Raw genomic sequence first — 23,390 nt, 5'->3', positions numbered from 1 at the left:
TCCACGTGTCCGATCCTATGACCGACACTCAAAGGTACCACCGACATAACAGCCTGTTACACTAAGGCCATGCCCAATCACCTTTGCCACACTAGTGGTCCAATACCAGTTGCATCATAGTCCTACCTCTCCAAGACTAGGCCAACCATCCATGAGTGGTCATCACAGATCCACTCCTTAACATCCTTCAAATGCCCACCGACAAGGAGAACAACCTTCCCCAATATTCCTCCTTCAGTCCCAACCAAGACTCGTCCTACTCATGGTCGTGTTCACCAACACTGCCACTGGGTCAAGGCCCACAGGCCCGACCACTAAGTCCCAATGTCCTCTGGGACTTCCTCACCATGTGAATATGTCCTTAGTCACTGTGCTAAAGGTTTGTTCCTCTTCCTTTCCACAGTCTGGGACTTTGGGGCAAAATTTCGGAACACTATGGCCTTATGCGAGCCACCTGGGTACTCTCCTTGCCTTCCGCCCTTGGGTGCTCTAGCCATGAGCTTAGAGCGAGGTTCCGTTGAGCCACACCTGGTATCCAAGTAGGTAGTGCCACCCACACTTGGACTGGGAGCATCGGCTAATCGATCTCCCGGGGGAACTAGAGCCGACTCTTGAACACTTCACCAAGCTACCCCGCTTGTCAGTCCGTGTTCACTCTAGTCTTGGACTTCCTAGTGGGCAGCTCATAACCCAACACTAGGTACAGCCTTCCTGGGCCAAACTGGCTCCACTGCAATCCTCCCCCTTACTATACTTTTGGAGCTCACCAAACCCCCCAGGGTCTAGGAGACGAACACTTTGGGCTTTCACCCTCTCAGACTCGAACTCGGACTCGGACTCGGACTCGGACTCGGCTCAGGCTCGGGCTCGGTCTTAGGCTCGGTCTCGGTCTCGGTCCGGGTCTCGGTCCTGGTCTCGGTCTCGGTCTCGGTCCCGATCTCGGTCTCGGTCTTGACCTTGGACTCCATCTCGGATTCCATCTCGATTCCATCTCGGACTCAATCTCGGACTCCGTCTCGGTCCATCTTGGACTCCGTCTCAGTCCATCTTGGACTCCATCTCGGGTCCATCTCGGACTCCATCTCGGACTCCATCTTGGGTCCATCTTGGACTCCATCTCAGGTCCTTCTCGGACTCCATCTCGGATTCCATCTCGATTCCATCTTGGACTCAATCTCGGACTCCGTCTCGGTCCATCTCAGACTCCATCTCGGTCCATCTTGGACTCCATTTCGGGTCCATCTCGGACTCCATCTTGGGTCCATCTTGGACTCCATCTTGGGTCCTTCTCAGACTCCATCTCAGTCCATCTCGGACTCCATCTTGGGTCCACCTCGGAGTCCATCTCGGACTCCATCTCGGGTCCATCTCGTACTCCATCTCGGGTCCTTCTCGGACTCCATCTCGGACTCCATCTTGGTCCATCTCGGACTCCTTCTTGAGTCCACCTCGGACTCCACTTTGGGGCTTAAGGATTTGTGTCTCACAGACCTATTCGATAGGTTGGGAAAGGCAAAATACTTCTCGAGGATTGACCTAAGGTCAAGATACTACCAGATCAGGGTAGCAGAGGAAGATGTCGAGAAGACAACTTGTCGAACGAGGTATGGAAGCTTCGAGTTTCTGGTGATGCCCTTCGGGCTATGCAATGCGCCGGCAACATTTTCGGCATTGATGAACCATATCTTTGTACCTTATCTGGATCACTTTGTGGTCATCTATATTGATGACATCTTGATCTATAGCGAAACACTAGAGGAACATGCCAAATACTTGACGAAGGTGTTTGAGAAACTAAAGGAACACCAGCTGTATGCTAAAGAGAGTAAATGTGACGTTGCTCAACAAGAGGTAAAGTTTCTAGGGCATGTGGTGGGCAAGGACGGGCTCAAGGTGGACCCTGAGAAGGTCCAAGCGATCCAAGATTGGGAGCGACCATCGAATGTATACGAGTTAAGGGCATTCTTGGGGCTATGCAACTACTATTGAAAGTTTATCAAACACTATTCGAGAGTAGCCCTGCCCTTAACGGACAAAATAGGAAAAGGGAAGATGGTATGGACAGTAGAATGCGAGGCGACATTCGTCCACCTCAAGGGAAAGTTGAGGAAGGCTCCTGTGTTGGTGTTACCAGACTTTAGTAAGGACTTTGAGGTAGAAACAGATGCTTCAGACTTTGCGTTGGGTGCAGTTTTGAAGCAAGATAACCATCCAGTAGCATTCTTCTCGAAGAAGTTGGACAAGGCTCAACGGAAGTGGCCTGCCCATGAGAAGGAATTGTTTGCGGTGGTCAAGGCGCTCAAGGAGTGGCGACACCACCTTGCAAGACACTTCAAAGTTTACATGGACAATGTAGCAATGAAACACTTGTTGTCATAGCCCGACCTGAGGGAAAAACAAGGTGGGTGGGCCAATGCTTTGGCCGAGTTTGATTGCGAGATTCTGTACAAGCTTGGGAAGAGCAACATCGTGGCAGATGCGCTAAGTCGAAAAGCACTCTTGAAGTTGGCGATATCCAGTGCGACAGCAACCTTTTGGGATGATGTGCGAATAGCATACGAAAATGATGGTTTAGCACAAGAAGTGTTGCTAAGGAATCTAGAGGCACGGGAAGCTCACCGGAGAGGTGAGCTGCCAACGGAAGAGAAAACGGGCTATGCGGAACGCAACGGACTCATATATTACAAACAAACGAGGGTGTATATTCCAGAAGGGGAACTAAGGAAAGTAGCCTTAGAAGAGTGTCATGACGGACCTCTTGCGAGACACGGCAAAGTGCCCAAGATGATGGGCTTACTCAAGAGGAAGTACCACTGGCCAGATATGGCTAAGGATGTCCAAGACTATGTAAAGACATGCCCAACATGTCAGTAGGTCAAAGCCATGACTAAGGCTAGTGGGGGCTTATTGCAAAGCATCCCAATTCCAGATTGTCCATGGAAATGTCTTACGATGGACTTCATCACGGGACTCCCCCCAAGCAAGGGGTTTGATGCGATATTCGTGGTGGTGGACTAATTTTCGAAGATGGCACATTTCATACCCACCACAACGGAAGTGGATGCGGAAGGTGTGGCGAAGCTATTTTTCGAACAAGTGGTTCGAGTGTGGGGAAGGCCAAAAGAGATTATCTTAGATCAAGATAAGATCTTCACCAGTAGGTTCTGGAGAACTCTCCTGGAACAGTATCGCACCAAGTTTAAATTCAACACAGCTTATCACCCACAGACAGGTATTGGGTATTAAGTCAAGTTTGATGGCACTAACACTTCTTGACAGACGGACAAACGGAAAGGGTGAATAGGCAGCTAGAGGATTATTTGCGATGCTATGTCTCGGGAGACCAGACCGATTGGGAGTAAGTCATTTGGGACTTGTGGAAATATGTTATAATAACTCACCACATTCGAGCATTGGGGTGAGTCCATGGGAAGTCATCAATGGGCGAGCTATTGAACGTCCTGTGGAACTCAGCGTGGCCGAGTATCATGGAGAGTTACCTGCAGTGGAGGCATTCACGGCGGAAAGACTCAACATTTAGAATCTAGTGAGAGATTCCTTAGAACGAGCTCAACAAAGGCAAACCAAGTATGCGAACCAAAAGTGCCGGGATGTAGAGTTCCAAGCTGGGGAGAAGGTGTGGTTGAACACCAAAAACCTCAGGCTACCAAAAGGGATCAGCCGGAAGTTGACCCAAAGGTAAAAATGCATGTATTCCTGTAAATGAATTAATCTTGAGTTCCTTAAGCAGGTTCGCAAGGCCTTACGAGATTGAGGCACGAATCGGTAAAGTGGCTTACCGTCTCCAACTTCCTTGAGAGATTGTGAAGATGCACCCAATGTGTCCACGTGAACTTACTCAAGCTATACTTTGAGGATCCGCTTCGCAAGGACCAAATAAGACCTTTACCTGAGGTTATCCAAGGGGAAGAGGAATACGAAGTCGAGGCCATCCTCAATGCGCGCAAGAGCAAGCGACAAGGACGCGAGGTGAGAGAGTTCCATGTGAAGTGGAAAGGATTTTCACACTGCGAAGCAACATGGGAACCAGAAGAGAACCTAGCGAATGCGCAAGATCTAGTGGAGGAATTTCTGCAAGGCAGAACTCTATGTACTTATGCAAAGTTCAATTAAAGAATCAATTTGTGAAGTTGAGCAATGGCATATGTTGGGACCCGAAGGCACAGCAAAGGTAAGCTAATTAGCATGGGTTAGCTAGGTTGACTAGACATAGGGAAACTATGCCCAACTCCCTGCGGGGATGTCGAATCCGTAGACGTATTCTACAGAGGTTGGGTTCGAGTCCCAACCCCTTAGTAAAGCAAGGCTGGGTTCAAGTCCCGACCCCATACTAGGGTGTGCTGAGGTGAGGAGTATAGAGACACCTATATTCCATTGTCATGGGCTCTTGGCCGAGGAGGCTAACTTAAGCACACCGCTAAGTGGGGGAATGCCCCCGGAGACATGGTCAACAAGTAGTAGGATAAAAAAAGATGTTCGATGTGGGCATCGAACTTCTTCTATGGGTGGTGGAGTTGTAAGGAACCAACTCGCCAAGGTGTCGTAAGGTAAAGGATCCCTGAAAGCATGACCAAAATGACAAAGAGTTCATCGGATGAGACCGAGTCAAAGATCGAGTCCAAGACTGACTCTAAGACCGAGTTTGAGATAGAGTCCAGGATCGAGTTCGAGGGCGAATCGGAGACCGAGTTCAAGACCGAGTTCGAAGCAGAGTCCGAGATCCAGATTGGGTCCAAGACCGAGTCCAAGGTCGAGTCCGAAGTCGAGTGCGAGATCGAGTCTGAGATCGAGTCCGAAATCGAGTCCGAGACCGAATCCGAAGTCGGGTCCGAGATCGAGTCCGAGATCGAGTCCAAGACCGAGTTCGAGTACTAATACAGGTCAAGGGGTGAAAGCCCAAAGCGTGCATCTCCCAAGGGGGGGGGGGCTGTAGGGGGTTCCAAAAGTATAGTAGGGATAGTGAGGTCCAAGAACCAGTCTTGAAGGAACTCTCCAGTAGTGCTTCCAAACTGACTTGAGGTTGAAACTGGGGCCGAGGGGCCTTGGGTGGGAGTGAGCAGGGACTTGGGTGGTGCCAGAGGGGCCACCCCAAGAAGTGCTCAAGAGTAACTCCCACTCCTGAAACCGACTGCAGTGCTCCCGGCTCATGTGGAGTGGTGCCCCACTTAAGTACCATGTGGCTCATTGGTCCTCGCCCTTCCTAGGGGCTTGGGCCTTCCTTCGGGATGAAAGTGTGGGGGGGGGTAGAGGTGCCCATACTGGGCCATTAGGCCACGGTGTTTCGCCCTGGTGTCCTGAAGCAAATGTTGCACCCAAGACTTGGGATTTAGAGGGTCCCATGATCAAGTCTTGTGGTACCAAAGGGAGTTAGGAACCTAGAGGTTTGGTGTGTTTGGCTGCTTGTGCTTGTGGGGAGTGTAGCCGATCCTTAAGTCCAATCTAACCCGGGGAGGGGAATTGGGAGAAATTTGGAAAATTGTGAATGGATGGCTAACACTCTGTTGCTCATGTAGTGAGTAGTTGAAACTAAGTAGGACCAAATAGAAGCTGGTACCATAGGTGGGAACCTTGGCAAGGGAACTTAGCAAAAGTCAAGGCAGTGTTGGACGGATAAACGAGGTAAGCTGGCAAATTGGAAAGGAAAAATTTGTGGTTTACACAAAATCATACTCAATTTGTAAATTCCATAGTCTAGAAAGTTGGTATAAGTGTAAAAATGAATATATATGCAATATCATCAACTTCATTTAATAGTTATAGAATCTTTTGTGTTGGAAGTCAATTATTTCTATATCAGCTTTTACAACTTCTTTTAGCTAAAATGTTGCAACTTTTATCCTTGCAGCATTCTCCATATAAATTCTCTATTAGCCATTTTAGTGTCCTCCAGCTATTCTCTTTTGTTAAACCCATAAATTCCTTTTTACTCTGCATCTTGAGAAGGGAAATTATTTCCCTTTTCCTACAACTACTTTGACCACTTGAGATCTTCTCTCAACTTCTCACTTATTCATTACTACCTTTAGCTCCTTGTATCCCTCTACTTCTAAGGTATATATAAGGATTTTTATGATTTCTTTGTGATTTGTAGTCTCTATTCTCCATCAACCCTCTTGCTGAAATCCCAAAGGCCTATCTAGGCTGCTTCCACTTTATCCTTTTTTCTAAAGAGCTCCTACTAAACTCCTCCCCTTCTGCAAGATGTCAACTCATCTCCTCTAATAACTAAGGTGTGTTGAATAATTGAACTCACCCATTCACCCATGTGTCCACACAATATCCCAAATCTAATGTGGCTCATTTGGGCAAGTCCCTCCAAGAAATGCAGAAGTGGCTACAGTAAGGGAGGCTAGGTAGATCCAAAGCTACCCAATTCACTCATTGGCTAGAAAGACCAACTAGTTGAGCCGAAAGCCCTAATTCCTTATTGTGCTGCATAAAACCACAAGCCAGAAGATGCAAGAGAGGCTGAGGAATCCTCTGTGAGAGAGGATGATGCAATGCATTTAGAGGGGAGGGGGCCACAAGCCACCCTAGAACTAGCAGGATGGGGGCTCTAAACTATTACCCCCAATTCCCCCATTATTATACATTCTTGTAGGAAAGAGACTAAAAACACTCTTTTATTACTCACATTTGCTTAGGGCCATTGCATTGCCACTAGCAGGCCATGAGGCACTCTCTTTTGCTCCAAATTTTCCCTCAAACTCTCTCAATTTTCTCGAGAACACTCTGAACATTTGACTCCTCAAGAACACTCTAAGATTCAAAATCACAGTCCCAAGGCCACTATGTTGCCATTAGCTGGCCATGGAATGCTCACACACAGCTCAAAGCCATTATATTACCACTCCATCTAAAAAACACTCTTTAAACATTATTAAATGTTGTTAAACACTTTTAAATGCTTTAGGAAAAGGAGGGCTTAACCCTTTCTGTTGCCATCCTCTCCTAGCCAAATTTCCTAAAAATCTTCATTCATGTCTTAAGCGCCCAGATCGCAAAGGAATATTTTGGGTGCCCTAAACCCTAAACCCAAGACGACTTGCTTTAGTGCCACGTGGATTAAAACATGCCTTTAACCCTATAATTATTACTATCTCACTAATTAATCCCACTTAGCCTATTTTTTCGGGCACTCTTAGAACCACAATTCTCTTCAATAGATCTCTGCCAGATACAAGTCTTGAGGAGCATTTCCAGCGTTCTCCTCTCCCTTGCTGATGCTGTGAATTCAGTACTGGATATGAGAAAGAGCTGAGAAACAACTTAAAAGTCATCTCCACAGCCATTTTCTTTCTCAGCTTGCGCAAAAGCTTCCAAGGACAAGCTAACCACGAGAGCCAAAACGATTGAAAAAAGGATAGCACGGCTTATGCTACCTCGCTTGCCCAAAAGCCGAGCCTGGTTTCCACAGGCGCTTTCGGACCAGCAGCACGGCCTCCTCGTTGTCCTGCATCATATCCGACTCGGCCGGGAACTCCTGGACCCAAGCATCCCAGTGCAGGGGCCCAAGGTACTTTTTCACCTGATCCACCATCACGGGCGAGTCCCGGATGATAACGTATCCCATGGGACGAAGCAGCCTGTCCATCTCAAGGAGGAGATCCTCGACGCTGCAGCCGTGGGAGTCTACGTCCGAGAGCACGTCCCACGCATGCAGCAGGTCGTAGGTACGCGGGTACGTAGAAAATGACTCGCACCTAGCATCAAAGACCCCACATTAGTGCACCGGTGCAACGCTCGAGCTGATTACCAGTCGTGATACGAGCCGATGAGTCCACGATCATAGACGACTTTGAGCGTGCTTGGGCCGCTGGCAGGCACTACGTTCATCACCCACACCGGCTTGTCCTTGAGCGCAGCCGCAAAGCCACCCAGGTGAGCTTTCATATCCATAACGTTGCGAACGCTGAAATCTTTCACTAGCTCGAGCTTCTCCCAGTACACCTCAACCTTGTCCTTCCATGCAGCCTAGCAAAGCAAACTCCAATCACCGTGTCAACAAGCTAGCGAGCGAGATCTGGACAAAGACCATACCGTGTCTGCCTCAAAATCCCTGTCGCTAATGTGTAGCTCTTCCAGCCTGGGCGGAGGTGCAACCAGACGTTCGGGCCACGGCAACAATCCGCTGCCTCTCATGGCATCGTTCTCTGTTTAGCCAGCAAGGTGGCGGACGAGTGAGAAACCTGGCAAGGGGAAGCTGTGTTTATACGTACGCTCGGTCAGTGGCACAAGGCAAGCTTTCATCTTCACTTGCCATGCTGCGTCAGGATCATCCTGTGGACTGCACAGAGGAGGCCTGGTGTTCCTCGGCCGCTCCTTGTAACATTCGTTGGTCAGTGGCTTCATCCAGATCACAGTTTGGCCCTCCTTGGCAGCAATGGACCAGCACATTCGGCTTGTCAAGCTGGTCATCTCGTCCCATTCCTTTCTGTCCTCGTCGTCGTCTCGGTAAGCCGCTGGTGACGACCACGCAAAGTATCCCCCCGGTCTCAGCACCCTGTCCACTTCCAACAGCAGAATGCCATCCCGCTGAGCCCAGTCGATACGGCACCGAGAGCAATGCGCCAGATCATAAGCTTTACTCGGAAAAGGCAGCCTCATGGTCCCGAGAACACCCAAAGTCGATGGAATGCCTCGCTCCAGAGCAAACTGGATCTGGTTCTCGTGCACGTCGTTTGGGGCCATGGACATGGCAAGGATGTCGAGCGGCAGAAGGTAAGCACCAAAGCTTGCGACGCCACAGCCGACATCTAGCACAGTCCGGATCTTCCCTTTGCTGCTGAGGTCTCCGTCGGGATTCTTGAGCATCTGGGAGACGTCGAGACGTTCATCGCTACAATGGAGATGAAGAGTGTGCCTACCTTTCCAAGCCCAGCAATGTACTTATCAGCGCCATCGTGGAAGTGAGTGCCTCCTCCTGGGAAGATGACTTTGTTTCCCTTGATCACCATCCAGTGCTGGTCAGACTTTTCGGATGCCAGAAATGTGTGAGGCACGTTCGCACGCCACACTTGATCTCGGCTTGCAGGCCACTTTATCGGCACCTGATCGAATAACACAGTCTCACTCGTACAGAGAGAAACTCCTCGCATACCTTGTAGTTGGCTGGAGGAGGCACCAAGCAATTGATCCGCCTGTCGGCAGGAGGGCAGTGCCGCTCGTAGTGCTCCATGAGCGTGTAGTTTGGTTTGTTCTTCAAGTAAGCTAGCATTGTCCGGTCGAGGCACGGGATTATCTCGGTGAACTTCTCGTCACACACCTGCATTGTAGGAGATGTGAGCTCAAGAAGCGTGAGACCTTAGACTTTGCACTGCCGTACGTACCAGGAAACTTTGCACCGCCGTGGTCTCCACCACATCGTCGGACTGTTCTTCATCCGCTAGCTTATGGCTGTGGATGCCGTCCTCCTCCACCTCCTCCGAGTGGCTGGCAACGCCATCTTCTTCTTCATCAACAGCGGCAGTAGAAATGCCGGTGGTGATTGCTACCTTGCTGGAGCTCCTGGGCAAATCCCCGTGGCCTTGGCCCTGCTGGACGGAGTGGAGGCGAGATCGGAGGAAGAGGGTGTAGTAGACGGAGCAGACGAGCACCGCGAGGAATGTGAGGGAGAGGAGGGTGCGCGTGCAGTGGGCGGGATCGCTCCGGCTCCTCATGGCGGGCGCGGGTGTGGATCTGGCGCCTGGTGCCGCGCAAGACCTACATTCCTTCGTACCTTACCAGGAGCTCCGTGATCCCTTGCTTTGCTCATCAATGGGCATATTCCATCCACGATCGCCACTTTTCGTTTAAAATAACCTCCACCTTTGCATTAGTCCTGTTGGATGCAAACCTGAGCATCTTCATTCATCTCTTGCCTATAGATGCATCTTGGCTGGGTGGTGAACGTTGTGGTTGTTTTATCTGCTAGAAGTTCATACGTTTTCTCTCGTCCACTCAATGTTGGTCGCTCGAAATTCGGCTATGTGGTTTTGTCAACTCTGGCGTATAGAGACGGGGTAAAAATGCCTCCACCTGGAATCTCTTATTCCTAGTGAGCGCAGGACAAACAAGGCCGGTATATTCATATATCCCGGCATCGCAATAGAGATATTCAGTGTGTATGCTCTCGCCAATGCCGACGACTCGTTGTTTTTGGTGTTGTCCCCTTGGCCGCTTCCCCCTTGTTTGCCTTTATGATCTTGCATACGCGCTATATAAATTCCTCGAGCGAGCCAGCCGGCTTATAGCTTAACCACACAGCTCTAGAGAGATCTCTTGTGTGGATATATGTGATTTACAACTTTAGTTGCGAATTGATCCATCGAGAAAGATGGAAGCGTCGGCAGTCCATGAGCTGCTGGAGGAGCTTCACCCGTCGCTCCCAAGAAGCAGCAGGATCTGCGTTGTCGGGGGAGGACCCAGCGGTGTCTCCGCAGCGTATGCGCTGTGGAAGCTGGGATATGAGCAAGTCACACTTATTGAGAAGCACCACACCGTGGGAGGAATGTGTGAGAGCGTGGACATCCAAGGTAATATACATGCTTCAACACTAATCAATCACTGGTGAAATTTTGACACGGTTGGCAGGCCGACCGTATGACTTGGGTGGTCAGGTGATTGCCCGGGAGAGTGCTCCCAACATCAAGCATCTCGCGCAAGTGGCCAGGGTTGGCATGGAAGACATGGCGGCTCACAAGCTCAGCCTTGTCGACTCCAAAACTGGCACGTACCAAGATCTTGGGATAGCCAGAGACTACATCTCCATGATCCAGATCACTCTTGACCTTCAGGTGATTTAACCATGCATCGAGGGGCTTTGTTTTGATAATAGATATTGTCTCTGATCAGGCACAAGCAGCATCAACTGGTAAAACTGGAGTTCACGCACTTAGCAGCCTTGCACCGGAGACAGCAGCCGAATTTGCGGCCAAGCACGGCATGGGAAGAATACCAGAGGCTGTTGCCACTGGTTACACGGCTTCTGGATATGGCTTCCCACACGAGCAGGATATCCCCTATGCGTATTTGCACGAGTTCGTTCGCACCTCAATGTTTGGGAAGGTTTGCAGGATCAAGGGCGGCTACACCGGCTTGTGGCAAGGAGTGGCGAGGCTGCTACCTCGCGTGCGATTGAACACCAGAGTCACGGAGATCCGGAGACGAGGATCCGGCCGAGGAGTCACAGTTTGCACTTCAAGCTCGGACGGGGGCGAGGAATCAGAGGAGCTCGAGTTCGACAAGATCGTCATCTCGGGAGCGATACCCTTTGCTCCACCAGGCGCGGAGCTAATGACACTTGGAGACGAAGAAGCCAGCCTCTTCAGCAGGGTCCGGACTATGGACTACTACACAACAGTTCTGGAGATCTCGCGATTCGAGAATAAATTCCCGGCCGGATTTTACTATTTCAAAGACAATGTTGAAGATGCAAAGGAGATTGGTCACCCGGTGGCCATGCAAAAATTCTATGCCGACACCAACATCTATCTCTTTTGGTCGTATGGGAATGCTCAAGTCAGCCAGGAGATGATGACCGCGCTGTTGCTCCAGGACGTGGCACGTATTGGTGGCACTGTGGAACGCATTGTCTTGCAGAGAAAATGGAACTACTTCCCCCACATTGGCTCGCAAGGTAAACACACACTACAATTTTCTATCCCCGCATTACATGTTTCTTTCTGGTTTCACAGATATGAGATCTGGATTATACGACCGGCTTGAATCGCTACAAGGATGCAACGATACTTACTATGTAGGAGGCCTGTTTGCTTTCGAGCTCACGGAGCGCAATGCGGCGTACGCGATGAACCTCATCGCCAAGAACTTTGGAACGCCCGCAAAAGTCAAGGTGGAACTTTTTCTTCTGCGTTTCTCAGCTTTAAGCAAACTTTGCAGAACTTGATCACGGGCGCAGCGATCAAGCTTGATGAAGCCGAGGGTGGCGACTTGGAGGTGACGAGTGAGGCCACGGGCGGCGAATTTCCCGACCTTCCATGCCTGGATTCTTACCTCCACTTCTATGCCAAGCACAGCGTGGCGAGGGACAAGGTCCTCTACACCTGGCTGGACGACAAGGGTGACGAATCAGGCTCCAGGACTTACGCTCAGCTCCACAACAACGCCAACACCATCGCCCACAATCTCGTCACCCACAAGGTCACGCTCCATGACGGGGACCGAGTGCTTCTCCTCTACAACCCCGGCCTGGAATTCATCGAGGCCTTCTTTGGCTGCCTGCGCGCCAATGTAAGTCGTGGAGATCTAGAGGAGAAAGCTTTGTTTGCTTACCTTCGTGTGCTATCTATAGGTGTTGCCGGTGCCCCTCATCCCTCCGGACGTCGCGAGTCGAGGGAGCTCCTCTTCTTCTTCCCATGCGCTGGCCAAAGTGGAGAATGTGGCAGCCGCCTGCGGTGCCAAGGCCATCCTGTCCACAGTCGCCTACCACACCGCCGTGCGCGCGTCAGCAATCCGAGACACTTTGCTGTCGAGGTCCGGCGGGCGACCGTCGTGGCCAAAGCTTCCCTGGATGCACACCGACTTGTGGGTTTCCAAGCAAAACAAAGAGGCCGAGGATTACTTTAGGGGTCGCGGGGAGGCCGAGGAGAGTGAAAGATGCTGCTTCCTCCAGTTCACGTCGGGCTCTACTGGCGATCCCAAGGGCGTCATCATCACCCACTCCGCTCTCATCCACAACGTGAAGCTGATGCGGCGGCGGTACAAGAGCACGTCCAGGACGGTGCTGGTGAGCTGGTTGCCGCAGTACCACGACATGGGTCTCATCGGGGGCCTCTTCACTGCGCTGGTGAGTGGTGGCACCGCCATTCTCTTGTCGCCCACGAACTTCATCCGGAGGCCCTTGTTGTGGCTCGAGGCCATGAGCAAGTACGGGGCAACGCACAGCGCGGCACCCAACTTTGCGTTTGATCTCGTCGTCAACAAGATGAACCAACAACCCGGCATCACGTACCAGCTCTCGTGCCTCAAGTTCCTCATGGTCAGTGCCGAGCCGGTAAGAAGCTCCACGCTCAAGAGATTTCTCAAGACCATGGAAAGCTCGGGGCTCAAGGAAGAGGTTGTTGCTCCTGGTTATGGACTGGCCGAGAACTGTGTGTTCGTCAGCGTTGCATGGGGGCGGGGCAGGCCTTTAGTTGTGGACTGGCAAGGCAAGGTTTGCTGCGGGTATGTGGACAGGGGCAACCCGGACGTGGATGTGAGGATCGTAGATCCAGAGACTGGCGTGGAAGTGGGAGACGGTGTGGAGGGAGAGATTTGGGTGAGAAGTCCGAGCAATGGTGCCGGTTACTGGGGAAACGAGAGGCTCAGTCAGGACACTTTTCATGCAAGGTTAGAAGGCGGTGAAGAAGCTAACAGGTTTCTCAGGACTGGCGACCTGGGAAGGGTGGTCAAAGGCATGCTGTTTGTGACTGGGCGGATCAAGGACTTGATTATCATCAGGGGCCGGAACGTCTACCCGTCCGACATTGAAAAGACCGTGGAAGCATGCTCCGGATCACTCAGGCCTGGATGCTGTGCTGCTTTTGGTGCGCCTGGACGAGCCCTCCACTCCAAAGGGATCAAAGTTTGTGACGAGGACGAAGTTGGGGTGGTGGTGGTTGCAGAAGTGCGAGACGAATCAAAGGTTGATCCCGAGCAGCTCACTGCACACATTTCCTCTATGGTTGCGAGTGAGCATGGCTTGAGTGTCGCTTCGGTGAGGCTCGTCAAGCCGCGAACGATCTCAAAAACTTCATCGGGAAAGATACGGAGGCTTGACTGTTTGAAGCAGTTCACTGAGGACAGGCTGGACAGCATAAGTCCCACGATTGAGAAGACTAAGAAAATTCTAAGACTTCGAAGGTCGAGAACTTTTAGTGGGACTCCTAGCGTGATACCACCGACGCCGCCACCGTCTGCTGCCAGTGTTGCTCGTAGCAAAGCCGGGGTTACTAGCTTCCTGACGGAGATCCTGGCTGAAAAGTTGGGATTATCTCAGGCTCAAGTCCTTTCCACGAAAAGCTTCGCAGATTATGGACTGGATTCGAGCTCTGTCGTGTGGGCCGCTCACAAGCTCTCATCTTTCTTGGGAGTTCACGTTGCTGCTATAGACATCTACACGGCCGGCTGCATCTCAGAGCTTGCCGACTCAGTCGAGAGCCTGGTGCTCACCACTAAGTCCTCTACGTCTTCGCAGCCAGTAGTGCCACCTGCGATACCAGAAACCGATGTCTCGGCTAAGGGGCCGAGCAAGACCGAGATCTCAAACTTCATCTGCCAGATCATCTCCGAACGGACAGGCATCGACTTGTCCAAGCTGTCGCCGTCCCAAAGCTTTGCAAACTACGGCCTTGATTCCGTTGCGGTGGTGTGGGCATCACAGAAGCTATCCAACTTTCTGGGAGTTCACGTTGCGGCCATCGACATCTACACTGCTGGTTGCATATCTGAGCTGTGTGACGTGGTGGACGGTCTCGTCGGCAAGACAGTAGTAACGCAGCAGCAACAGGGCACTGAAATCGATGATAAAGCTAGCTTGTCATCGTGCCGCGGGGGACCTTATACAGATGACGATTTTGAGGGCGAGATCGTGACGGACTCTCAGCTGGAATCCGGCATTCTTCCATCGCTCCAACGCCAAGTGTGCATCACTCTTCTACAGCTCCTGGGCATCATTTACGTGGCATGGACGCTCCTCGTCCCTGCAGCGTTTATCCTGAGGCAGTTCACGTCCCTGGTTGCAGACCGGCCTGTTGTCGCTGCGGTGCTCTGTGCTCCCTTGTGCTGGTTGCTCTACATGGCAGCCACGGCGTTGGCAGCCAGTCTTGGGACGAGCTTCCTGCTTCCGGTGCTTCATCTTCGGACCACAGTCCCGCTATGGTCGCTCAACTTCGTAAGGTGGTGGACATGCTACAGGCTCCAGGATTTCGCATCGGCCAGGATAGTAGCGACTCAGTTGCGGGGAACGGTTTTTGTCAACTGGTGGTACCGTCTGCTGGGAGCACAGATTGGATCCGGAGTTGAGCTGGAGACAACAGATATTACAGACCCTTGGCTTGTGGTGCTGGGTGACGGTGCTGCCATCGGAGAGGGTGCAACCCTGCAGTGCCACGAGGTGAAAGCCGGTGCTGTCCAGTTCAAGCCCATCAGAATAGGACGGAGGTGTTCCATCGGTCCCTACTCTTTCATTGGCCTTGGTGCATCCCTGAGGGCCACGTCGGTGTCTCCACTGGGTAAGGTTGATGGAACCAGCCAGCTTGGAGTTCGTCACCTTGAGGATGATTCTTCCAAAGTTCACCCCTCACGTCGACAGGTGATTGCTTCTTTTCATTTCTTTTGGCTTCTTACCATTTGTCTTTGCAGGACAAGAACAGCACAATGTTGTACACATTGTGTCAAGCAGCCGGGTTGTACGTTGTGAGCCTCGTATCTGCGATCTCCGGGGTGGTCGGATACGTGGTTTTTGTGTGGCTCGTTGACAAGCTCGGTATCCTACCGGCTGGAGCAAGGGAATCACAAACAGGCTATATAGTGTCATCGCTCTTGTCAACGTTCCCTTGGGCCGTGACTGCTGCAATTCCGCTCTCAGTGTTTCAAGACCCGAGCTCGATCGTCGACTACTTGATATACGTTGCTCTTCAGGGGAAGCTGCTGGCGCTCGTGCTGTGCATGGGATGTGCCTATATCGGTTATGGTGCCAGCCTCTGCTGGATGACTTGGCTTCTGAAATGGATACTGGTTGGGAAGCTGGAACGCAAGGGAGAAGTGAGGAAGAACTCGAGCTTTGGATATCGTCTCTGGCTGGTTCGCAGGCTCCTTGCAACGACACATGCGAGATTTACATTCCTGCTCACGGGCACCGAAGCCTTGTGTTTCTACCTGCGGGTGCTAGGTGCCAAGGTTGGAGACCGAGCTTCAGTCCGAGCTATAAACGCGATACTGGACCCAGATTTACTGGACCTGGGAAGTGGATCTCACTTGGGCGACTTTGCAAAAGTCATCACCAGTGACAACGGTTGTTACGCGAGGCTTGACGTCGGGACAGGCTGCGTGGTTGGAGCACAGAGCGTGCTTATGCCTGGCTCCTGCATGGAGGAAAGCTCGTGGCTGGGAGCCTTGTCTGTAGCAACGAGCGGCTTTACACTGAAGCAGGGTGGTGTGTACCTGGGCGTAGAGAATCCAACAATGGTATACAACCATGCCTCGGTAGCTCACGAGCAAGACAGCAGGATTGTGGCCATGGACGCGGAATACAGAAAGACGGTGGCCAACCTCTCGGCTCACATAGGCAAAACGAGCCATTCCGTCAAGTCGAGGTACTTCCACAGGGCTGGGATATGTGGCAAGGGACGCCTCACTGTGCTGGAAGACCTGGACAGCAGCTTTCCCCGCCACGATGTCTTCTCCAAGGGGAAGTCGTATTCGGTTGTTGTGAGGCACAGCAACAGCTTGAGCTCGGACGACGATGCCAGGCCAGATGCCCGCGGTGCTTCGCTGCGAATCCTGAGGCACGACCACAGTTCGCTTCACGAGTCACTTGTGGATCTCACGCTCAAGACGGGCCAGGCTTTCTACGCCAGAAATATTGCCGACTTTGTTACGTGGTTGACGACGAGCAGCAAGCGCAGGGAGGAGATTGTGAAAGACTCCCCGCACAGAGGCGATGCAGTGTGGGACTCTCTACGTCTGGGCAACTCATATGCCGAGCTGCACTACTACTCCAACGTTTCCAGGCTTTTCAAGTCGGCTTCGTCACCCAAGCGAGAATGGTACGTGAGGTTCCGAATGAGGCCACTGGATCCGCAATATGGGGTTGACGAAGGACGGATTGCACGGGAGGGTGTGCTCCCGCCGGACACCGGCGCGCTGCCTCGACGAGACAAAGACGAGCGTTCACCCAGCTATCTGCGAGACGACTTTGCACGGAGGCTTGCGTCCCCGCAAGGCGTGGACTACGTGCTCCAGCTCCAGCTACGCCCAGTTCCCGACAGCCTCGCCGAGAGGGACCTCGCTATCGACTGCACCCGCGCGTGGGACGAGCAAGCTTTCCCTTACGTGGACGTTGCCGCCATACACCTTGACGAGCTTGTCGACCCCGCACTGACAGAGGCGATGAGGTTCAACCCCAGGAACGGTGTGCCGAGCCTGGACATGATCCCGGCAACCAGCTTGCGGGAGTCGGCGTCCATAGACCACGGGAGGTCGGTGGCCTACGACATTGCTCAGTACGTGAGGAACGGAGCAGAGCTGCCCGGTGCATGGAAAGCCCTCCTGAGAGACTCAGACGTGCCTCTCGCCAATGACATTTCCAACGACGGCAACATCGGTTGCCCTGCTCTATCCGGATGCCTTCCGCCCAACGTGGCAGTGCTGCCGGAAACCAACTGCAAGACGGCGACGGCGACTGCCAAAACGAGGCTCAAGTTCGGTTTGATTCGAAGCATGCAGCCACTCTTGCAGCTGTTGGCCCCCGCTACTCTCCTCGGGCTCTCTCAGCTTGCAGCTCTCCTCCCGGCGGCGTTGATCGCGTCTCGAGCACCCCGCAGCGACTGGCTGTTCCTGGCACTCGTCCTGCTCTCGTACATGGTGTCGGCTCTCGTCTTGTCCCTGGGCAGCATCTCAGCGAGGAGGATCCTGGTTGGAGGAAGGAAGGGCGTGCAGGAGAAGAGCAGGAGCGAGCTGTGGGGATTGAGGAGCCTCCAGGACACGGTGTGGCAGTGCGTCAACTCGGTTGCGTGCGGCTACTTCCTCGACCTCACCAGAGGCTCGGCACTCTCTACAGGCTACCTCCGGCAGCTGGGAGCGAGCATCGACACCGCGGGTGTGTACATGGACACACTGTATGCTCTCAATCCGGACCGCCTGAGCGTCAAGACCGGCAGCAGCATTGGGCGAGACGCGCTACTCTTTGGTCACGTGTACGAGGGCGGCGGCGACGTGCATTTTGGCAGCAACGGCGTTGGGGAGTACGCATTCGTGGGCGCCCGCTCGCTTCTCCTCCCGGGATCCAGCTTGGAGGATGGAGCCGAGCTGCGTCCCCTGGGCCTGGCCATGAAGAACGAACTTGTAAAGGCGTTTTAACTTACTGATTAAAGAATGTTTTTTTACCTCGTACGGTGATGGGCACGCCCGTCAGTTGACGGGCACGGAGGGGTCGGCTATGGCGACAGCAAGCATTGGATGGAGGTGGACGGGTAACTTAACTCACAGAGAGTGAGAGCGTGAGTGGGCTTGGGCCGGAGAAATGGCGCTCTCTTCGCCGGGCAGTAACAAGCTGGGAGCTGCTCGTGTCTTGGTGGTGGTGCTCTTTGTGCTAATATCGAGATGTGGCGCCACCGGAGGAGGAGGAGACAATGATGTATCTCACGATGACGAGGATGCACCCAAGCATCTGGGCTGTGACAACAACTTCGAATTGGTAACGTGATCCGCGCTTGCTTGCTTGCAGTGAGGCGTGTTAGAGTTATGGCAGGTGAAGGTGAGGAATTGGATTGACGCGGTGGAATCCAAGGAGTATGTGGGGATCAGTGCCAGGTTTGGAGCTTCCTTCAAGACGCTGGGGCGTGAAGAACACTTCCTGCCCCTGGCTCTGCTGGATTCACCGGATGGCTGTGTCAACACGTCTCAGCGGGCAAGTGGTACCGACGCAGGCCTCAAAGGCAATGTTAATGTTGGTGCGCTGTGGTTTGTGCAGCTGGAAGGCGCTGCTCTGGTCCAGAGGGGTGGCTGCTCCTTCACCACCAAGGCTCGAGTTGCCCAGTCTGCCGGCGCTGTGGCCTTGCTCGTCTTCAACGACAGGGAAGGTAAGGCTTGGAACTCTCACTCGTGCCTGACCATACAAGGTGGTGGTGGTACGTTACAAAACAGAGCTCTACAAGATGGTGTGCTACGACAATGACACATCCTTGGACATCAAAATCCCCACAGCCATTTTGCCCATGTCTGCAGGCAACAGCCTCCAGAGTGCATTGGAGGCCAACAAGAAAGGTGAAACTCTACATGGTTTTCACAACTTTGCAATGTTTTCGTTCCAGTCAGGGTGATTATGGATTCGCCTGGAAGGCCCCTGGTGGATGTTGCCGAAGTATGCCTGTGGCTCATCGCCATGGGCACTATCCTCTGTGCGTCATTCTGGTCTGCCTGGGAGGCAAAAGAGGCTGCTCACGAGCGCTGTAAACGGCTAAAGGTACACAGTGTGCGGGCAAACTAAGTTTTAGAGTTCCCGGTTGGGTGGTGGACGCAGGACGCTCCAGACGCTCCGCTTACTCACACCTCCACGGTGGCCGCGACTCCAGCCGGCAATGGTCTCTATGTCACCGTTACGTCGGCAGTCCTGTTTGCGGTTTTTGCTTCGGTGTTCCTCATCCTCGTCTACTTTTTTATGTCCAAATGGTTCTTAACGCTTCTGGTCGTCATCTTCTGTTTTGGTGGAGTAGAGGTAAACTTGTGTCTTTGTTCTAAAGTTTCGTCATCTTATGTATGCACAGGGGCTACAAACTTGCTTGGTCGCTTTCCTTTCGAGGTGAGTTAGATTCGTGCCTGACATATGCCTTAGCTCAACCATTCCAGGTGGTTTACGCATACAAGCCGAAAGTTTGTGGTCCTTCCCGTCTTTGGTAGCGTCTCAGTTCTCTCAATGCTTGTGTCACCATTCTGCATCACCTTCGCTGTCCTGTGGGCCGTGTACCGGCATGTAAACTTTGCGTGGATTGCTCAAGATATACTAGTGAGTGCAATTGGCATACTGACCCAGTCATGAGTATCTAAGTGAGGCTCTACGTTTTTGCAGGGCATTGCTCTCATTGTCACTGTTCTCCAGATTGTGCACCTTCCAAATATAAAGGTGAGTACTTGTTGCACACACACACACTCTATCTAAGAGCTCTGTGGAACCCTCAGGTGTCGGCAGTCCTTCTGGGATGCGCTTTCTTCTACGACATATTCTGGATTTTTATCTCCCCATTCATTTTCAAACAAAGTGTTATGATAGTGGTATGTATGTGATGCAAATCTTCATGGATTGTTAACCATGCACACAGGTTGCACGGGGTGACAAAACCGCTGGAGAAGGCATACCAATGGTCCTTAAAGTACCTCTGATTTACGACCCCTGGGGAGGATACAGTATCATAGGCTTTGGTGATATACTACTTCCAGGGCTTTTAATATCCTTTGCTCTGAGGTATGGGGAATACAAGAGGTCATTTTTTAACACTCACCATTGCAGGTTCGACACAGTGACTAGAAAAAGCTTGCGAGATGGTTACTTTTTGTGGTCGATAATAGGCTATGGCCTGGGTGAGCATCCATTATACTCTGGCTTTTGTGAACACAATGTCATGTGGAAATTGTACAGGTTTGTTTCTTACGGACGTTGCATTGAACGTGATGCATGGGCATGGACAACCTGCCCTCCTCTACATCGTACCTTGCACTCTGGGTATGGCTTACAAGTTCTAAATTTTGAGAGAGATGGTTTCTCTTTTGTGCCACGCCAGGAACAATCGTTGCTCTAGGGTGGCGAAGAGGCGAGCTGGGATCCTTGTGGTCCAAGGGAGACAGCCTTGAGATGCAGCTGGAAGACGATTGCACAGAAGCATAAACTTAGTGTTGCACTCTTACTGCACTTTATAGTAAGTGCCCGACTTGACATGCTGGAGCTTGCCATCAGCCCCATACTTCCAGGAGATCATCCTCACCTCGTCACCACTCATAACCCAGCTCACCCCAAAAGCATGCTCCTTACCAATGGCTGGCTTGGCCGGAGCGAATGCTGTGAAATTGTAAGGCATGTGAACAAGAGCGTACTCGTTGTCTAGGCCTTGGTTGCCCACTCCTCCAGTGAAACCATTCCACTCGGCCTGCCTTTGGGTCTGCACCAAGCTCGTGGTTAGTATCGTCTCTTTGCCGATGAACTTCCCTTGCGGTGGATCACGGCTCTGCTCCAGTTGCGCCATGGCCCGCGGTTGCTCCCAGACCGTGCCGTGCCATGCGGGAGGAGGCTTGTCATCCGACTCTAATGTTTCTTCCAGCATGAGGGCCGCTCCCAGCTGCTTGTCTTTGTCATATCCCAGTATGACGGGCGCTCTACCATTCTTATCTACACGTACATATCAATGACTTGACAACGTATAGGAAAGAACTCACCTGGGAGCATGAAGTGAACCTCACCAAAGACCACACAGTTGGGATCGTCTGGCTTGAGCTCTAGTTGCAGCCAGCCCAGGTCACCGTTCTCAAACTGTAAGATCCGGAAGTCCTCCTTGTCGCCGTGCCAGATACCATTGGGTAGGCTGTGAGTGGCCTCCTCCATGATCCATGGCCCATACGCCCATGTGTATCCCGGCGTCTTGGCATCATCCTCCACGGGGAACCACTGATTCCGGTGGTAGAGCCGCGTCCGCTCCTCGTTGTCAGCACGCAGCGACCTTATGCACCGATTGGCCTTGTTCACCGCAGGGGACAAGAGTGGCTGCCACATGACCCAAATGCCATGCCAATGCTTCCAGTGATTCACATCGTTCCACACCCACATGTCGTGGGGTGTTAACTGCCGCCTTGATCCTGAAATCTCCTGGCCTTGAGTATCTGGAACGTGCGCCATAGCCAGCACGAATCTGCTATGGCTCGCTACGAAAGACATGCCTTTATCTCGTTTTGACCAAGTGACTCTTTATTTTGTCGATTGATATAAACCGTTGTCTTAGGAGGACAGCGACTTGACATAGATCTGTGGCTCCAAGCGTGGCGAAGGAACCAACTTGAGAGGCACTGCCTTGGGCACGGTGAGCCCAAACGACTCGGACATGTCGAGGTCGTCGATTGTCTGGCCGCTGGGAAGGCGCCAGTTGAACCCATGCAACACGCTGCCCAGAATGAACTGGACCGTGGCCATTGCAAGCATGAGCCCGGGGCATATTCTCCGGCCCGAGCCAAACGGAAGGTACTCAAAGTGTCTTCCTTTGAGATCGATGTTGCTGCCCATGAAGCGATCTGGATCAAAATTGAGAGGATCCTCCCAGTTGTCTTCGTCCCTGGCGATGGCGTAGATGTTGACCACTGTCCGTGTGCGTGCTGGGACGGTGTAGCCTCCTATTTCGCACTCTTCGGTTGACTCGTGCGGAATGAGCAGCGGCCCTGGGGGATGCAGGCGCATTGTTTCCTTGACAATCGCCTGCAGGAAAGGCAGGTTGGGAATGTCCGATTCTTCCAGGCTTCGATCCTCTCCTACCACCTCCTTGAGCTCCCTCTGGGCTCTTTCCATGAGCCGTGGGTTCTTGATCAGCTCGGCTAATGCCCAAACAACTGACACAGCGGAGCTCTCGGTCCCTCCACCCACCATGTCCTGTACACAAACACATATTCATGTCAACGCCAGTCAACCCAAGTCAGCGGCACTTACCACAATCAGTGCTTTGATAGAGGTGTCACTGATATGGCTGTTAGACAAGAGAACATCCACAAAGTCCCGTGGGGCTTGGCCAGGATCCCGCCGCTGACGGTGCGATTCAACCTCCTTCTGGATGAACTGGTCCAGATCCCGCTGCAACTGCTTGATCTTGTTGACTTGCGTATCCATCCAGTCGGGGATTGGTAGGTAGTCGCCTGCATGGAAGCCAGCCATAATGGCAGCCTCGTCGAGGGTCTCCTTGAAAAACATGGTCTCTTTCTTCTCGGCCTCACTGAGAGCGCTAGCCGAGTAGCTCTTACCCAACACCATTGTTGAGATGACATTGAAGGTGAGATCCGACAGCTTGCTGCTCAGATCCACCGCAGACCCCTCTCGCGATGCCTTGAGCAGCTCGTTCATGAAGAGCGACACCTCGAACTTGCGGATAGGGTGGAACGATTCCACACGCTTGGTGGTGAGAACCTCGTACATGCACACCTTCCGTGTGCTCTTCCAGTTTTCTCCGTTTGCAAATGCCAGGCCAGCTCCACCGTAGCCGATTGTCTCGCTGAAGGTCGTCTTGGGGCGCGAACCAAAAATATGGTCCTGGGTGTTGAGAACTTCCTTGGCACTATCGGATGAGGAAACGACCAGGGTGTTCACTTTACCAAGCTTGAGGAACATGACATCTCCATATTGCTGGGCGAGCTTGAGGAGGGATTGATGCGGTAGCTTACCCAAGAGATGCAGATGTCCAATGAATGGGAGCCCAGTTGGAGAAGGAGGCAGCTGGGGCGGCAGCTGTGGCTTGGTGCAGACTTGCTCCATGACCATGATTAAATGGCTCTCTTCTGGTGGATGGATCTAGAGCTCTCTGTTTTGATCAGAGCACGATTGTAGGTATTATATAAGCAAGATTCCAAGGCCTGTTTGACGAATTGGCAACATATGTTCAACTCAAACTTGGTCAGTACTTCCCATTCATTTCGACCTGTTTGTT

General features: G+C 52.3%; 5 protein-coding genes across 6 annotated transcripts; 3 read left to right on the top strand and 2 right to left on the bottom strand.

The window, feature by feature from the left end:
- Positions 1 to 7,162: 7,162 nt before the first annotated feature.
- On the bottom strand, positions 7,163 to 9,785 carry LOC9653642 (probable methyltransferase PMT3). Its single transcript, XM_002978280.2, has 7 exons — positions 9,351 to 9,785; positions 9,122 to 9,286; positions 8,889 to 9,071; positions 8,241 to 8,835; positions 8,062 to 8,174; positions 7,778 to 7,995; positions 7,163 to 7,724 (listed from the first exon to the last, which is right to left on the bottom strand). Exons 1-7 carry the CDS (start codon positions 9,678 to 9,680, stop codon positions 7,400 to 7,402), a joined length of 1,929 nt encoding a protein of 642 aa, XP_002978326.2. The 5' UTR covers positions 9,681 to 9,785; the 3' UTR covers positions 7,163 to 7,399.
- A 551-nt stretch (positions 9,786 to 10,336) lies between these two features.
- LOC9653641 lies at positions 10,337 to 11,908 on the top strand. Its single transcript, XM_024683298.1, has 4 exons — positions 10,337 to 10,535; positions 10,594 to 10,796; positions 10,855 to 11,638; positions 11,697 to 11,908. The coding sequence occupies exons 1-4, from the start codon at positions 10,337 to 10,339 to the stop codon at positions 11,906 to 11,908; spliced, it is 1,398 nt and encodes a 465-aa protein (XP_024539066.1).
- Positions 11,909 to 12,299: 391 nt separating this feature from the next.
- LOC112349291 lies at positions 12,300 to 18,112 on the top strand. The gene is made up of 2 exons (XM_024683486.1): positions 12,300 to 15,313; positions 15,364 to 18,112. Exons 1-2 carry the CDS (start codon positions 12,533 to 12,535, stop codon positions 18,079 to 18,081), a joined length of 5,499 nt encoding a protein of 1,832 aa, XP_024539254.1. The 5' UTR covers positions 12,300 to 12,532; the 3' UTR covers positions 18,082 to 18,112.
- LOC9653413 (signal peptide peptidase-like 5) lies at positions 18,112 to 20,822 on the top strand. Of its 2 annotated transcripts, none has more exons than XM_024683487.1 (14): positions 18,112 to 18,418; positions 18,473 to 18,631; positions 18,695 to 18,803; positions 18,868 to 18,987; positions 19,035 to 19,186; positions 19,244 to 19,438; positions 19,488 to 19,522; positions 19,570 to 19,726; positions 19,790 to 19,843; positions 19,900 to 19,992; positions 20,040 to 20,182; positions 20,228 to 20,298; positions 20,357 to 20,440; positions 20,499 to 20,822. In XM_024683487.1, exons 1-14 carry the CDS (start codon positions 18,245 to 18,247, stop codon positions 20,600 to 20,602), a joined length of 1,650 nt encoding a protein of 549 aa, XP_024539255.1. In that variant the 5' UTR covers positions 18,112 to 18,244; the 3' UTR covers positions 20,603 to 20,822. The 2 variants fall into 2 exon arrangements, with proteins under 2 accessions (XP_024539255.1, XP_024539257.1); XM_024683489.1 differs by having other exon boundaries at positions 18,302 to 18,418; positions 18,473 to 18,638.
- On the bottom strand, positions 20,723 to 23,306 carry LOC9653412 (cytochrome P450 71A1). The gene is made up of 3 exons (XM_002978279.2): positions 22,403 to 23,306; positions 21,148 to 22,345; positions 20,723 to 21,100 (listed from the first exon to the last, which is right to left on the bottom strand). Exons 1-2 carry the CDS (start codon positions 23,222 to 23,224, stop codon positions 21,704 to 21,706), a joined length of 1,464 nt encoding a protein of 487 aa, XP_002978325.2. The 5' UTR covers positions 23,225 to 23,306; the 3' UTR covers positions 20,723 to 21,100; positions 21,148 to 21,703.
- Between the last annotated feature and the right edge of the window lie 84 nt (positions 23,307 to 23,390).

The sequence above is a fragment of the Selaginella moellendorffii genome, unplaced genomic scaffold (assembly GCF_000143415.4).
Source record: "Selaginella moellendorffii unplaced genomic scaffold, v1.0 SELMOscaffold_37, whole genome shotgun sequence".
Classification (NCBI taxonomy): domain Eukaryota; kingdom Viridiplantae; phylum Streptophyta; class Lycopodiopsida; order Selaginellales; family Selaginellaceae; genus Selaginella; species Selaginella moellendorffii.
This window is presented reverse-complemented; position numbering and strand designations above follow the sequence as displayed.

Excerpts from the sequence above, each read along its gene's own strand:
- LOC9653642 (XM_002978280.2), bottom strand. The coding sequence starts at position 9,680 with ATGAGGAGCCGGAGCGATCCCGCCCACTGCACGCGCACCCTCCTCTCC. Across the intron at positions 8,836-8,888 it reads ACATTGCTGGGCTTGGAAAG|ATGCTCAAGAATCCCGACGG; the intron begins GTAGGCACACTC and ends GACGTCTCCCAG. Across the intron at positions 7,996-8,061 it reads GGGATTTTGAGGCAGACACG|GCTGCATGGAAGGACAAGGT; the intron begins GTATGGTCTTTG and ends TTGCTTTGCTAG.
- LOC9653641 (XM_024683298.1), top strand. The coding sequence starts at position 10,337 with ATGGAAGCGTCGGCAGTCCATGAGCTGCTGGAGGAGCTTCACCCGTCG. Across the intron at positions 10,536-10,593 it reads TGAGAGCGTGGACATCCAAG|GCCGACCGTATGACTTGGGT; the intron begins GTAATATACATG and ends CACGGTTGGCAG. Across the intron at positions 11,639-11,696 it reads CCCCCACATTGGCTCGCAAG|ATATGAGATCTGGATTATAC; the intron begins GTAAACACACAC and ends CTGGTTTCACAG.
- LOC112349291 (XM_024683486.1), top strand. The coding sequence starts at position 12,533 with ATGCACACCGACTTGTGGGTTTCCAAGCAAAACAAAGAGGCCGAGGAT. Across the intron at positions 15,314-15,363 it reads TTCACCCCTCACGTCGACAG|GACAAGAACAGCACAATGTT; the intron begins GTGATTGCTTCT and ends TTGTCTTTGCAG.
- LOC9653413 (XM_024683487.1), top strand. The coding sequence starts at position 18,245 with ATGGCGCTCTCTTCGCCGGGCAGTAACAAGCTGGGAGCTGCTCGTGTC. Across the intron at positions 19,727-19,789 it reads GGATTGCTCAAGATATACTA|GGCATTGCTCTCATTGTCAC; the intron begins GTGAGTGCAATT and ends ACGTTTTTGCAG. Across the intron at positions 20,441-20,498 it reads CATCGTACCTTGCACTCTGG|GAACAATCGTTGCTCTAGGG; the intron begins GTATGGCTTACA and ends GTGCCACGCCAG.
- LOC9653412 (XM_002978279.2), bottom strand. The coding sequence starts at position 23,224 with ATGGTCATGGAGCAAGTCTGCACCAAGCCACAGCTGCCGCCCCAGCTG. Across the intron at positions 22,346-22,402 it reads CTATCAAAGCACTGATTGTG|GACATGGTGGGTGGAGGGAC; the intron begins GTAAGTGCCGCT and ends GTTTGTGTACAG.